This window comes from Pteropus alecto, unplaced genomic scaffold (genome assembly GCF_000325575.1).
Source record: "Pteropus alecto unplaced genomic scaffold, ASM32557v1 scaffold42, whole genome shotgun sequence".
Classification (NCBI taxonomy): domain Eukaryota; kingdom Metazoa; phylum Chordata; class Mammalia; order Chiroptera; family Pteropodidae; genus Pteropus; species Pteropus alecto.
Genome location: NW_006434825.1, coordinates 12,454,066 through 12,468,465, shown reverse-complemented (window position 1 = coordinate 12,468,465; position 14,400 = coordinate 12,454,066). Strand labels below are relative to the sequence as shown.

Genomic DNA, 14,400 nt, shown 5'->3' with positions numbered 1-14,400 from the left:
GGAGAAGAGGTTACTATCTCAAATAGAGGGTTCAAGAAAGACCTCCCTAAACAGCTGACATTTGAGCAAAAACTTGAGGATATGAATGAGTGAGCCAAGCAGATAGCAGAGGAAAGGTATAGAGAACATGAATAGCCAGTGCAAAGGCCCTGAGGCAGAAGTGTACCTGATGTGCTCTAAGTGCTGTCAGAAGCAATGAAGGCAGGAGGTAAAGGGGAGGCGATGAGGGGGCTGATCATGGAAGCCTTATTAAGTCTTATAGAAAGGACTCTGACGTTTATTCTGTGTAAAATGGGAACCACGGGCAGATTTTGAGAAAGATCAATATGTTCCAACTTATATTTTAAAAAACCATCACTCTGGATGCTGGGTGGAGAAAAGGACTGTGTTGGGGAAAGGGAAAGAAAAGCAGAGAGACCAGAAAGGAGGCTGTTATGAAAACCTAGGTGAGGACACCCTTAAACTTCCCTTTTGGGAAAATTCTGGGAACAGAGGTGTATCACTGCGTTTGAATGCCAAACCACAGAAACAGGTGTTCTTAGCCTTCAACTTGCCTAGGTATCATATAACTGAAAGGCTTTCGGCTTGTTACAGGCTCTCCTAATTACAAAGCCTGCTAATTATTATCCAGGCCTTGGCCAATTATCCCACGGGGTCCTGGGCCAGTTACCGGCTGTGATGTTGCTCCCGGGGAACAGGTTCAGCCCTCCCAGGCAGGCCCATTAGGTCCTAGCAGTCACATCTGAGCTCACTGGATCTGGGCGTGCTCTCTCTTTCTGGGGAGAGATCCACACCCCAATCTCTGCCTGGCTCCCACATCTTGAGTAAGTCCCAGTTGGAACACGAGTTTGTGTAGGACACTTTCCCTCCCATTCTCCAAATCTTGAAGGCCAGAATGATTGAATTCTCAGGGACACAGAAAAGATAGACAGAAAAGAAAATAAGTGCTGTTCGCCTAGCATTTATTTGGAAGTGAAGGTCAGAAGGGACAGAGGCTGAAAATTGCCCGTAAGGAAAGGACAAAAGAGGCCCTACAAAAGCAAGAGGCTAAATTCCAGCATCGCAATTAAAATCAGTGAGATGCAAAGGTATAAAGACATTTTCCAAAGGGAAGGAGGGAATTCCTCTCCCCTGGAAAGGTGACTTGGGTTCCACGTAGATGCAGGTTGGCAACAAGGCACAAGGCGGGCATGGCTGAGAGCAGAAGTTATGAAAGATAACAGTTTAGGGCCATAACCCCAGTTTTGCCACAACCTAGCTGGGTTACCTCCAACAAGTTGTCCAACCTCTCTGAGCCTGTTTCTTCTTCTGGGGGTGGGCAGGCAGGAGGATAATGACAGATAAGACACTGGGAGGCTTAACTAAACTGTCGCGTCTAAGAAGCCCTTTGCAGGACCCACTCCTAATACTGGGTGAAAATAATATTTATATTTTTACTTTTTGGCCACCTCCAAAAAAGACTCTCAGCATAGCCCTTCTATCATTTTATACTCCGGTGTGATTAAGGTAAAATAGCATTTTCGTACACAAATTCATATTTAAAGTGGGTACCTAACATTCTTCCAAGCTCCTGCCCTAAAATTCCCAGACACCTCTTTGATAATCTCTGGGCCCCTCACTCAGCCCCACCACTTTCCTAACCAAGAACTCATTTTCCTTCTCCAACTTGCTTCTCCTTCTGGTCTATTCCCAGAATGAGTGCAAAAGAACATTCTAAAAGCTGCTGGAATTACTTCTTGCTTAGAACCATTTAGCTGCTAGAACCTTGAAGTCTTTCCTCAAATCAAAACTGTTTTGTCTTCAGGGAAGCAGGCTCCCAATACCTTTTGCTTAAAACCCTCACGAAGACAGTGGGAAACAGAGGTTGTCTCTAGATGCTCAGAGGGGAGAGCAAGCTGATACAGTCCTGGTGGAGGGCAATCTCGGTCAAAATTACAAATATGCATACCCTGATTCGGCAGACCCACCTGTGGAAGTTTATCTTTTGCATACACAGGAACATGTGAGAAAAAAAAATATGTAGACTTTGTTATTCCCTGCAGTACTGTTTTCTAAAAGATAGCATACAGCTCAGTATCTATTGGGTCAGGTCAAATGGATGATAGTACATCCACGCCATGTGGCTATAACAAAAGTAAAAGAATGTAAAAGTTCTATAGTAGGAGAGAACACACAAATATATTGTTGGGCAAAAAAGAAGGTACGAAACTGTTATTCTGTGCTACTCTTTGTGTGAAAAGATTGTTATTAAATTTATGTTTGCATAAAGAAATGACTCTTTTTGTACTTCCATAAGGAAACCCGGAAAAAGATATACAAGAGACCAACAAAATCAGTTATCTGTAAAGAACTAATTGGTGACCTGTGCCCTGGGGAAGAACTGGGTGAAGGGTGGAATGAGGTAGAAAGGAGACTTTTTTATTTTAAGCAAGTGCATGATTTGCCTGCTAAAAGAATAGAAAGAGAAAACCCTCTATTACCTGTAAACTGAAGTCCATGGCCTAGCCCTGGCTTACCCAGGCAGCCTTCTTCTGGGACCCTCTCCTCCTATAGGAGGTCCCTTATTTCAGAAGGCACAGGGCCAGCCTGACTCCACTACGCCCTGCCGCACTTCTGGGCACCCCATTTCCTCTTCCTGGAGAGTCCTCTCCCAGTCTCTGCCTGGCTGACATGACACCCTCTCATTCACCAAGGCCTAGCAGATAAAGCCACTCCCACCTCAAGGACATTCTCAGAGTGTACTAGATTTACCCGCTGGGAGTTTCATCTCAGAGATTTTCTGGAATCTCCCTGAGGGCAGGGGCTGGGTCTCAGGTCAGGGGAAGAAATTTATGCACTGGCTACTTCTTTAGGCCCCCCATTCCCACCCCATCTGCTCCACTTTGTACACACAGAGCTTCCCTTTGCCGGCATGGCAGGATGACCAGTCTTACTCCTCCCTGATCGAGGGTTCCCGTAGATCCCTGGCCTCAGGCTGACAACCAGATGCCCACACCCTTGCTGGCACCAGGTATTTACTCATCAAACAGTTGTGATCCAGCCGCTGGAGTTGTCCAGTGCCATGTCCAGAACCCCGCCCTCAGAAACTGTAGCTCAGTGAATTAGCAGGAGGGCAAATCTCTGTGTTTGAAGTGCCCCAGATGATTCGATGATTAGCCATGCGGGTGACCCAGAGTCTCAGGGGCTGGGGCAGAGCACTTCTGGCCATGGAAAAACAGACTAGTATCCTTAATCATGTGTATTATGAAATATTTTAAAAACCAAGCAGAAGCTGAAATGTTTAAGATCATCCCGACTTCTCCCGCCTCGGTTGCTCATTGCCCCACTCCTCCCGCCCCAATTCCAAATGATATTCATAAGCAAACCCACTTCGGCCCACCCCAAGCACACTGCACAGTGGCAAGTAAGAAAATACCAGAATTCCCTTTCCTAGCAAAGGGCAGTTTGGTCTAGTCACTGTTTGCAGAGTACTGTTTGCTTTAACACAGAAGCAGAGAGCGCGCGGGAGGAAACTGGTTTGGCTGGTTTGCTAGGGGGAGGGAGCACAGGGAAACAGTTGAACCAAAAGGAAGGTAAAACCCAGAAGGGAGAGTCTCAAACAGAAGGCATCAAATATTCCAAGGGCTTTAAAATTTAATATTCACTGAGCACTTGACATACTCTATGACTTGCATGCTGTTTTGCCCATTTTATAGATGGGAAAACTAAGGCTTAGAAAGTCCTTGGCCAATGTCCTTCAGCTGGCAATGGGCATCATCTGGATCTAGGCAGTTTTCAAAAGGCAACACTCAGTATTGTGTCCCCGGGACATACTTATCTACCCAGGTCACACTTATCTACCTGCTACAAAAGCCACAGACCCAACTCTTCCCTGCCCAGTTACAATCGACATCTTGGGCTAGCCTGAGGCCACAGCGTTTAAGAGGAAAAAGATAAGCCAAGGTATGAGGGGTAGTAAATATTTATACATTCATTTGTTCAAAATGATATTTGAATGCCTACTCTGTCCCTAAGAAATACAAGCCACCACTTAGTGACTCTTTCTTATTTCTTTATATCTGTCTCACTTGCCCTAATGTTCAGCCCACATCTGTTTTATTCATTACTATAATCCCAGGGTCTAGCCCAGTGCTGGCACTCAACAGGCACTCACATTTGTTGACTAAATGAGTGAATGAATATACACATTTAATTCTCATGACAAACATGTAAGTATTATTGCCTTCCATTTAACACATGGGGAAACTGATGTTCATAAGTAAAGTAATTTACCTAAGGTCATACGGGTAGTAGTTGAAATTCAAACTTGGATGTTTCAGGTACTTACAGAACTATCCTGACCAGCCATACTGATGTCATTCCCCTCCTTGAAAGCCTAATGCTCTGAGAGGTGATGGGAGTTGAGGCACAGTGGAAACCCAGGAAGTCTGGATTGTGACAGGTGCCTCTTGGGGACTTTCGGGTTTTGGCAGTTTCTGGGAGATGTGAAAGCTGATTGCTTCAGTGTCTGGCTTATCTGGGGCTATGCTTGGAAGGGACTGTGTAACAGACACCAAGGGGAGCATTTCAGAAGAAAAAGCTTACTCAATAAAAAGCCCCGGAGAGCAAACTGGGATGTCCATAACCACCTGGCAGAGATGAAGGACAGGAGCAGCAGCCAGCCTTCCTTAAATGGCCTTGCAGGGCCCAGGGCCTTAGGCCTCCACTCCTTGTGAGACACCACGGCAAGGGCAGGAGGATGACCCAGTGGTATCCATCCCCAGCGGTTCTGCATAATTACCCCTTATCACAAATGTGAGTAACCGGGCAGTGATGGTTAGGAGTTTGAGCAGTGAGGGAGTGGGGATCTGATGATGTAAAGTCATCCTAAAGCAAATTTCCCATTTGTTTTTATAAGGCCCAGTTTAACTAGGGGTCAGCATACTGTTTCCACTATGTTTCGGCACATCTTTTAGCAGGAAGGGGAAATGGGTATATTTAATCCGCACAGGTGGGTGCCTGTGAGCTAGGTCAATCCATCAAGCAGCCAGATCATACCCAAAATATAAGCCCTGTTTGCCCAAGGTCAGGTGGCAGAGGAAGCAAAGCAAGGAAGCCATTGGTTTAAAAGCCGGCCGCCTTTTTTTCCCACCCCTCCAACCCTCCAGTCAACTTAAAGCTGAATGCACGAGGATAATACTTCTGCAATCTGAAACAGTCTAATAGCCTGGGTTTCTCAAACCAATCTGTACTAAGAAAAACGAAATTATCAGAAACTAAAGGACCAGTTTACGGTTGAGTTGTGTTTTTTGTTTTTAAAACATCCTAGAACCTGGAGAGAAACCAATGGAATAAGTACAAGGATCTACTGGGGTACAGGAATGATCCCAGAAAACCACTTCAAAGGCCTCTGAGTTCAGCCATATCCTATTTGTGACACTCCGTGGTCACTGATGGACAAAAAGTGACAGGTTCCTTGTTTTCAAACTCCTCTGCAGCAAATTCTCCACAGAGCCAGTGTTTAAACCTGGTACTAATTCGGCATCCCTCCATTTTTCTGGACTGTCCAAACACAGTGAGGCTACCTAAGGCTAGCCACAACTTTTAAAAAAATTGTTATCATGTCAGTTTCAGGTATACAGTACATTGGTTAGACATTTATACAGTTTATAAAACGATCCCCCTAATTGCTCTTTCTCTCCTCTGACCCTCCACCTAGCCAATACATTAATGCTGACTGCATTCCCTATGCCCTGCTCCCCCCCCATCCCCGTGACCATCTACAGACTACTAATTTGTACTTCTTTAACCCTTTACCCCACCTAGCTGCCTTTTTAAATCACAAAGCCAGTTCCCTGAGGTCACCTGTGTGATTTTACCAGAAGGGCGCTTCTGTCCTGGGGCAATTCCACATTGGATTGGTCAAAGGAGACCCCATGGTCCAAAAAGCTCCCCCAAAGTGAAATGCCAGGAAATCTGTTGCATGGGAGTGAGTCTGAGGACATAAAGGGAATTGAACCAGCCACACAAGCAGCTTGCAAAGATCGCCTCTCTAACCAAGACCACCAGCTGCAGGCCTCTTCACCTCCCGCCTGGTCTGACACTTCTGCTACCACCACCACTTCCTTGCAGGGTCCTGCCCTGTCAACACGGCTCTTGACAGACACACAGGGAGGAAGACATCCACCTCAAATGGTAGTATGCAATAATATTATTATTGTCTAGAAGAGCTTGGCGCTGCCAAATGTCTTGGTGCGGCAAAACAGAGTGACCAGCACTTGTGTTGGGACACTTCCATGTCTAACCTCTGACCTGCTCTTCAAGTCTGGGTCAACTTTGCCTCCTCCCAGAAGCCAGTCCTCACTGCCCACTGATTCCCATCAAAACATCCCAGATATCTAAGAATCTATATCCTACCATGCCCTCTAGGTGGGTCCTGGGACATTCTCAGCAATCTGCTGGAACATGGAATACGGAGGGCAGGGCTGGAACATCCCTATATCTCTATTTCTCCCAGGTGCCGAGCAGAGGGCAGGGCTGGAACATCAAGAAGAAACTAGCCAAGTCATGGTAGACCCACTGCAAAATCAGACAGACAACACTTTCTTTCTGACCTGATAGAAAGCTCCGTACAACACAGACCTCAGAAAATCAAATGTGTTTAATCAGTTAAGTTGTTGCCTACTGTTGGAACAACTTTCCGAAGTGCAAAAAAATTTTTTCAGGCAACAGCTTGATTGCGGCAGATTTTTCGCATGGCCAAAGACTGGAAGAACAAACAGTGAATTCCTTCGGGGGGACTATGGATTACTTCTTCTTTCAAACAGTGTTTTTTATTGTCGTGATAGCTCACCCAATCAACTAAAATCAAGAGGGAGGCAAAAGTGATTTGACAGGAAATAAACACCTGGGAATCAGGGAAACCAGAAGAGAAACCAACCTTCCCTTGCTCTCCTGGGCAACAGTGAAGCGAAACAAAGCAAACTCTAGAATTCTGATTATCACAGTGATAGAGCCCAGAAGTACATTTGTGTGCGTTTTTATTCCCTGAGTCAGAGCTACTAGGCTTTTTTTTTTTTTTTTTTTCTAATCAGTATTCTTTGGGGGAATAGTACCTGTATCGAATGTTTTCATCTCTATGAGCAAAAGCCAGAGCTTAGTAACTGAGAGGGCTCCTCAGTCATCCCAGAGATGGTGCAGAATGGGGCCTGGGAGTGAGATGCTAGTTCAAATTCCCACACCGCTGACCCTGGGCAAGTGGACTCCACCCTCTGAGCCTTCCTTTGCTCATCTATGAAAGGGGAATTGCCACTTCCCTCACGCCCTTCCCACGTATTAGGTTTTTGCAGTCTGAAAATGACAGACTTGTCTCTAAAGTGGTCAGGACAATAGCAGACACACTGGAGGCCTCTAATTGATACCTTTCCCCCTTCCAAAAATAATTAACCATATCACGATAGCCCCCTCAAACACAGTGCTCAACCATGGTAAAAAGCTTAAATCTCTGCATCTGTGTAAATTCCAAGGGTGTCATTTGAGCCACAGAAAAAGGGGCTTGGCCAGTCCAGCCCAGGGGCGTGGGAGCGCAATTTCTCGGACCCTGGCGGCGCGCCCTCACCTCTGCCCAGGACTCTGCCTCTCTCCAAGTGCCGCCGCGGCACGATGAACGTGTAGCTCTCAGCGCCAAAGCCGGGACGGCAGGGCTCGGGCTCCGGCTCCTGGCAGAGCCATGATGAGACCTGGGATAGGGGAAAGGTATGGAACCGTGGTAGTGACTTGGGTGGGGGCGGGGGAGGGTCTCCTCCAGCCCACACCGAAACCGACAGCGCCACCTCTCCCTCGCTCCGGGCGTCGGGATTGTGGGAGGAACTCACCTCCAACCCCCCACCCCTGCCCCGCAGGCAGCCGCGCCAAACTCAGTCCCAGACCCGCCGCAGCCAAGCCTCCAGGAACGCCCGGGAGAGGGGGCTCCTGGGTCACCTCTTCCCGACCTAGAACCCCTTTCCTTCCCGTCTTTTTAGTTACAGTGGACTCATCTTTACTCTTCCCAAATCCACTCTCCTTATACCGGGAAGGCTCCTACTCCTGTCTCATTCCTCATACGGAGGGCGCCCTAACCTCTTTGACCCCACTTTCTGATCCCAGGGGTGCCCCTATACTTATTTACTATTTACTACCTTTTCTTTACCTGGCAGGTGCCATTATTTCTATTGATTCCCTTTTCCTTATCTCAGGGATCGTCCCCCCTACTCCTGGCTCTTCCTAGACTTGCACCCCGGCTTCCCTTTTTCATATCCCGACCCCCATGACGCTCCAAGCCCCCCACTGCCAGCCCCTGGCCCATACCGCGGCCATCCCGGAGTCACCAGAGCCTGCAGCGAGGCGCACCCCCACTTCTGGTACCTGCGGGGGCAGCAGGCAAAGCCGCGCTCGCTCCTCGCCCGCTCCCGCTCCCACTCCCACCTCCTCCGAGTCCAGAGCGCCGCGCTGCTTCTAGGCTGCTCAGGCTCTTCGGACCCAAACTTTCTTGGAAGAGGAAGCGGGGACGACAGGAGAGAGGAAGGGACTGGGGGCCAGTGCGCGGATAATGCGCCAGGAAGGCGTCCGCCACAAAGCCAGGGGGACCCGACGTACCTGCAGCAGCAGCAGGAGCGCGTTGAGGCTGCGGCACTGAGGGCCCATGGCGTTCCGGGCGGGGGTCGGGTCGGGTCGGGTCTGGCTGGGCTGGACGGGGATAGAGTCTAGCTGAACTTGCGCGAACTCAGGTGCTCTACGGCTACCGACGCCACTGAGCTGGGCAGTGCCTCAGTCACCAGGTGAGCCTCGAAGGCCCCGCCCCTGGCACCGCTGATTGGCTGAGGATGCACCTGCAGGCCGCAGCCAATGAGCGGCGCAGCGCGACCCCAGCTTCCTCCAGGCTGGGAGTGGACCGTCCGCCCCCGATCCCGCCCCGCTGCCTCGCGCGGACCCGGTGACCCGCTGGCCGGGCTGGGTGCAGGGGCTACAGGATTTCTATTACCAGCGGGTTCGAATCTCAGCCTCGCAGTCGGTAGCTCTCTAACACCTAGGCTTTATCCTTTACCTAGTTCTGTAGTTTTTAACTGCAGGTCTCTACTGGTTTCTGAGTCTGCAAACCAATTCACTGGGCAAGACTCATCTTTCCAAGTCTCAGTTTCTCCACCTTCCAAATGGAATAATCAGAAACATCTCCCTATATTGTTGTAAGGTTGTCATACAATAAATGAGAACAATGTTTCCTGCACCATAAAAGCCCTGTGCAGATATGAGTGATAACAATAGGTACTGGGCATTGAAAGTTACTGTGCCAGGCTCTGTGCTAACGAAGCATTTGACTTTCACCATCTCATTTAATCTCATCTCAAAATAACCCAAGAGCTGTGCTACAATTTCCATTCGATAGCGAGGCAACTGAGACATAAATAATTTGAAACCAGTAGGAGATGGCAGAGGCCTGGAACCCACCTTCTTCTGATTGCAGGGCCCTTTCTTCTATCAGCTTCACTTTATGTGGCCCTGGATGGTCTTCCAGCTGAAGCTGCAATTTTCAATCTGTCCTTTAATGTCGACCTGGAAGAGAACCTTTAGAGATCACTCAAACCTGTTATTTGCAAATAACTCTTTCAATGTCCCATAGCAAGTCAACATCAAAGCCAAGACTAGAATCTAAGATCTCCTAATCCCCAGAAGGGGCTCTTAACACCACACCATAGCTACCACCGCCTCCTCTAGAGAATTATGTCCCAGTAAAATAATTTTAGGATCAAAAAGAACAGACATGCAAATGTTAGGTCAGACTTCCCTGTCTGACTGGCAGGGGCCGGGCCCAACGGCGTGGTTTGGCTACCCTGATGAGGACATCGTCTTTCCCTTCACCCTCCAAGCATGGTCAGAACTACAAAAGCGTGGAGTCAGCTGCTCACTAGGTGTGCGGCCTTGGGCAAGCCCATGTTCTCATCCATACAGATGGGTTGATAGGAGCTGATGCAAGAAAATCACTAAACAGTACTTGGCGCCTAGGAGCAACTGCTCAGTAAATGTTTGGTGTGAAGGTTGTTCTTTGGAAAGGACCTCCTCCTACCCACTTCCTCATGGGGAAGACCATGTTTTGAATATTTCACCCATAGTTAACCATGAATCTGAGCCCAATGAGGCTACTTTCTGAAGCCCAGAGGAGAGGAGGTGTCTCAAACCAAGACATTGTTTCAGGTCAGCTCAGCTTCCCCCGCCTCCCAAAACCTGTCCCCTCGGTTTTAATGGGTTTCTGAGCGCACGCCCAGGCCATTTGGATTTCTGCATCTTGGCTCTCTCCGCTTCTTAACCCACCAGGAGGCTCAAAGGGAAAAGGCTCCAGTATTTCCTTTCCCACTGAGGCTCTTGCAGGACTGCACATTAAACAAGATAATGGAAATACAGAAAGAGGCGTTTCCCCCATGGGGCAGCCTTGTCCGTTTATTTTTTTTCTCCCAGTTATGTAAAAATACATATTTTATACCATCACTCGGCCCAGGGAGCCTTTAGGGCTCTGCTTTCCTCCGCCCAACAAGTCCTGGCCTTGTAACTCTGCAGTGACTCTCATCGACTCTTCCATTACACTCTGATAATTCAATAAAAAGGATTTTAGAAAACAATTAGGGGCAGTGAGGACAGGTCAGGAGAGAAGCTCTCTTCAGACTTCTCGGCAAGTCCTTCTCCAAGCTCCAGGGAGTGAGTTGGGCGTGAAGGGCTGCGCTCTCTCAGCTGTCCAGGGTGAGGAGGGGACCCACAGAGGTACCCCGTGGAGGCAGAGCATTGTGAGACTGTGGCCTTCAGTGAATTGCTTCAGTGTCCTCTGACATCAAAAAAATTGAAATGTCATTCTGAGGATCAAATGAGCAGAAGGTGAGCCTGTGCTGCCAAGGAGCCCTGCTGCTGACAGCGGTTGGTCTCATACTGATGGAGGGTTCCTATTCTGTGGCTAGCGGGAGCGGGGGTGGGGGGGAGCATGTCACTTGACCTCTTTTAGTCTTAGTTTCCTCATCTATAAAATGGGAATGTTAATGACATTTAATTCACAAGGTTCTTGTAAATGCCCTAAAGTTACCTGTTAGCACTCTAGGCTCAGGACGTTCCTCCCTTCCCAGGCAAAACTGTGAGCCCACATGAAGCCTCCCCACCCCCAGGCTCTCCATTCCCCCGTCCCCACCAGTCTCAGGCTACCTCTGGCCTCCGCTTAAAGAAACTTTCACACAGACTGGTTAGTCATTTTGACCCTCCCAGGGTAATCTGCATTTTAAAGAGGGCTCTGGGGTATGCTTTATTTTCAAAGAATGAAAACTTGGAGCTAGTAAACGGCCCCCTGGATTCTTAACCTGGTGTGTGGATGGACTCCGAGGAGGTTGTCCGTGGAAACCCTGGGATTGTGTGCAAACCTGTCAGTGCAGGTGGTAAGGTCCAATGCCTGCATTAGCTTCTCAACTGATGGGAAGAAAAGTTGCAGAGCTTGGAGCTGATCTCTTTGAGGGCCTGTCCAGTGTTGATGGTAGAATTTCAGGCATCAACAGGGAAAATGAATATTGACTATAGGCCTGGCCAGCCCCTCCAACTGGATGACCGACACTACCACTGGTACTAACTGGGTATCCATCCTTAGGATGACAAACTCCAGGTTTCCTTATTGCAGGGTGTGTCTCTGAAGGACTTTCACTTCCTGGGTGTCTTAGCAACTGGTCAGCTTTGGAGCTAATGATTAATCTAATAATGGTATTCAGCTGGGAGAGGCAGTGCCTGCTCCAGGCTCTGCCGAGTGGTGCCCAACCCCCCAGCTGTCTGGGGTGGAATCCTAGGAAAATTAGAATTGGGAGGATTACAGCCAGATCAGGCTCCCAGTGGTGTGGGGTAGGGAGGATCCATTCTAACTGATCCTAGGAGCTCCTGACACCTCCGCTGGGCCTGGTCGCCTGCCAACACGCAGAGGAGGGAACTGGATATCCTGCTCTGCCTCCTGCTAAAATGATGGTAACTGATAGGGGTGCCACCCTTTGCAGCTCAGCCACTCGCGTCTACAAAAAACATTTTTATTTTAAAAACAAAGTGAAGAAAATAGTAAAATGAATACCAGGTATAATAAAACACCCTGAATCTATCATCTAGTTCCAACAATTATTCTTGAAATTTCTATAATTTTATAATTTGTAAACTTTGTAATTGTACCAAATCTTGTTTCATCTTTTCGCCCCCGCATTTTGTTTTTAATTAAGACTTTTTTGAAGAGCAGTGTTAGGTTGGCAGCAAATTTGAGAGGAAGGTACAGAGATTTTCCGTATGCCTCCTGCTCCCACACATGCACAGCCTCCCTCATTATCAACATCCCCCATCAGAGGGGTACATTTGTTAGAACTGATGAACTTACATTGACACATCCTAATCACCCAAAGTTCATAGTTTACATTATGATTCTCTCTTGGCGTTGTATGTTCCATGGGCTTGCACAAATGTATAGTGACATGTATCCACCATTAGAGTATCATAGAGTCTCTTTACCCTAAAAATCTTCTCTTCTTCATCTGCCTATTTATCTTTCCTTCCCCCCTAACTCCTGTAAACCACTGATCTTTTTACTGTGACCATAGTTTTTCCTTTTCCAGAATGCCATGTAGTTGGAATCATAAGGTATATAGACTTTTTAGATTGGCTTCTTTCACTTAGTAGTATACATTCAGGTTTCCTCCATGTCTTTTCATGGCTTGATAGCTCATTTCTTTTTAGTGCTGCATAATGTTCCATTGTCTGATTTACCACAATTTATTTATCCATTCACCTACTAAAGGACATCTTGGTTACTTCTAGGTTTTGGCAATTAATAAAACTGCTATAAACATCCATGTTCAGGTCTCTGTGTGTGTGTAAGTTTTCAACTGCTTTGGGTAAACACCAAAGAGCAAGGTTGCTGGATTGTATGGTAAGAGTATATTTAGTTTTGTAAGAAATTGTCACTGTCTTCCAAAGTGACTGCATCATTTGCATTCCCACCAACAATGAATGAGAGTTCCTGTTGCTCCACATCCTCACCAGCATTTGGTGTTGTCAGTGTTGTGGATTTTGGACATTCTAATTGGTGCGTACCCCTGCATTTTTATTTTTATTTTGGCAGAGTATTTCAAAGAAAATTCCAGATGACATGTCATTTTCCCTGTAAATATTTCAGTCTGCATCTCTGAGAAAGATTTTTAAAACATGGTCATCATCCTGTTAGTATTAATGCCCAATAAAATTCACAATAGTCTCTTAATATCATCTAATGGCTAGGCCACATTTGAAAAAAAAAATGTCTCTTTTACAATTAGTTTGTCTGAATCAGGATCTAAGCAAGAGCCATACTTCACACTGGGCTGTTATATACACTTAGTCTTTTTATATCTGTAACAGTCTCCCCATGCTTTTTTGTTCAGCTTTTTTGAGATATAATTGACAGCACATATTTAAAGTATATAATTTAACGAGTTTGGGGCACATGCATGCACTGTGAAATCATCAGCACAATCATGAAGATAAACAGATTCTTTTTTTGTTAGTTTCTATTTTTGACATAATTCCGGACTTAGGAAGTTTTTTTTTTTTAACTGTTACTACTGTTTTTGTTTTATTTTGTTTTTTAAGATACCGTGTCATTTGTCCTGTTAGATGTCCTACATTTTGTATTTGGTTCAACGCATGCTCACAGCATCGTTGAACATGTCCCTCTTTCCCATATGTCACATAGACTGGTACTTAGATCTAGAGGCTTGATTTAATTCAGATTCAGTTTTTCAGGCAAAACATATTTCATACTGAGTAGCGTCATATCAGGAAACAAGAAAGTGTCTGGTTGTCTCTATTAGAATAACTAAGATTCAGTTGGTGTCAACTGATCCCTCCATTATCGAGTTCTCCATCAGCCTTTCACCTTGTGGTTTTAGCACCACGGATGATGGCTGTCCAGATCCATTAGCTCATTAGGGCAAACAACAAACATTTATTAAGCACCCCCATGTGCCAGGCACTCTGCCTGACATTGGGGACATAGAAATAAACAAAATACAGTCCCTGCCCTTATGAAGCTCATAGTGAGGGATGTTGACAAGTAAACATTCATCCATTTATTTACTACATATTATTAATTGTAGACTCTGTACCAGGAATTGTGCTAAATGCCAGTAATTACAATATGCTATGTAATAAAAATGATAGCTACCATTTATTGGGGCTCACCGTATTCAATATGGCTTCTCTCGCATAGCCCTTTGAGTGCTCTCACTATATCCGTTTTACAGATTTGGAAACGAGGGCTCAGAGAGGTCAAGAGATTTGTCCAGGCTTATACAGTAAGAGTGACAGAACTGAAATTTGAACCCAGGGATAAGGGCCTCCAAAGATTCTTAGTCT

The 14,400-nt window shown here is 46.6% G+C and overlaps 1 protein-coding gene across 1 annotated transcript in view; it reads right to left on the bottom strand.

Annotated features, from left to right (window-relative positions):
• CDH1 (cadherin 1) overlaps positions 1-14,400 on the bottom strand; it is an 88,126-nt gene that overhangs the window by 57,504 nt on the left and 16,222 nt on the right. Inside the window, exons 3-5 of the mRNA XM_006909804.3 lie at positions 9,463-9,567; positions 8,614-8,703; positions 7,598-7,718 (exon numbers count right to left, since the gene is read on the bottom strand). Coding sequence (XP_006909866.1) covers positions 7,598-7,718; positions 8,614-8,661 — 169 coding nt within the window. The 5' untranslated portion in view covers positions 8,662-8,703; positions 9,463-9,567. The remainder of the gene's footprint in view (positions 1-7,597; positions 7,719-8,613; positions 8,704-9,462; positions 9,568-14,400) is intronic.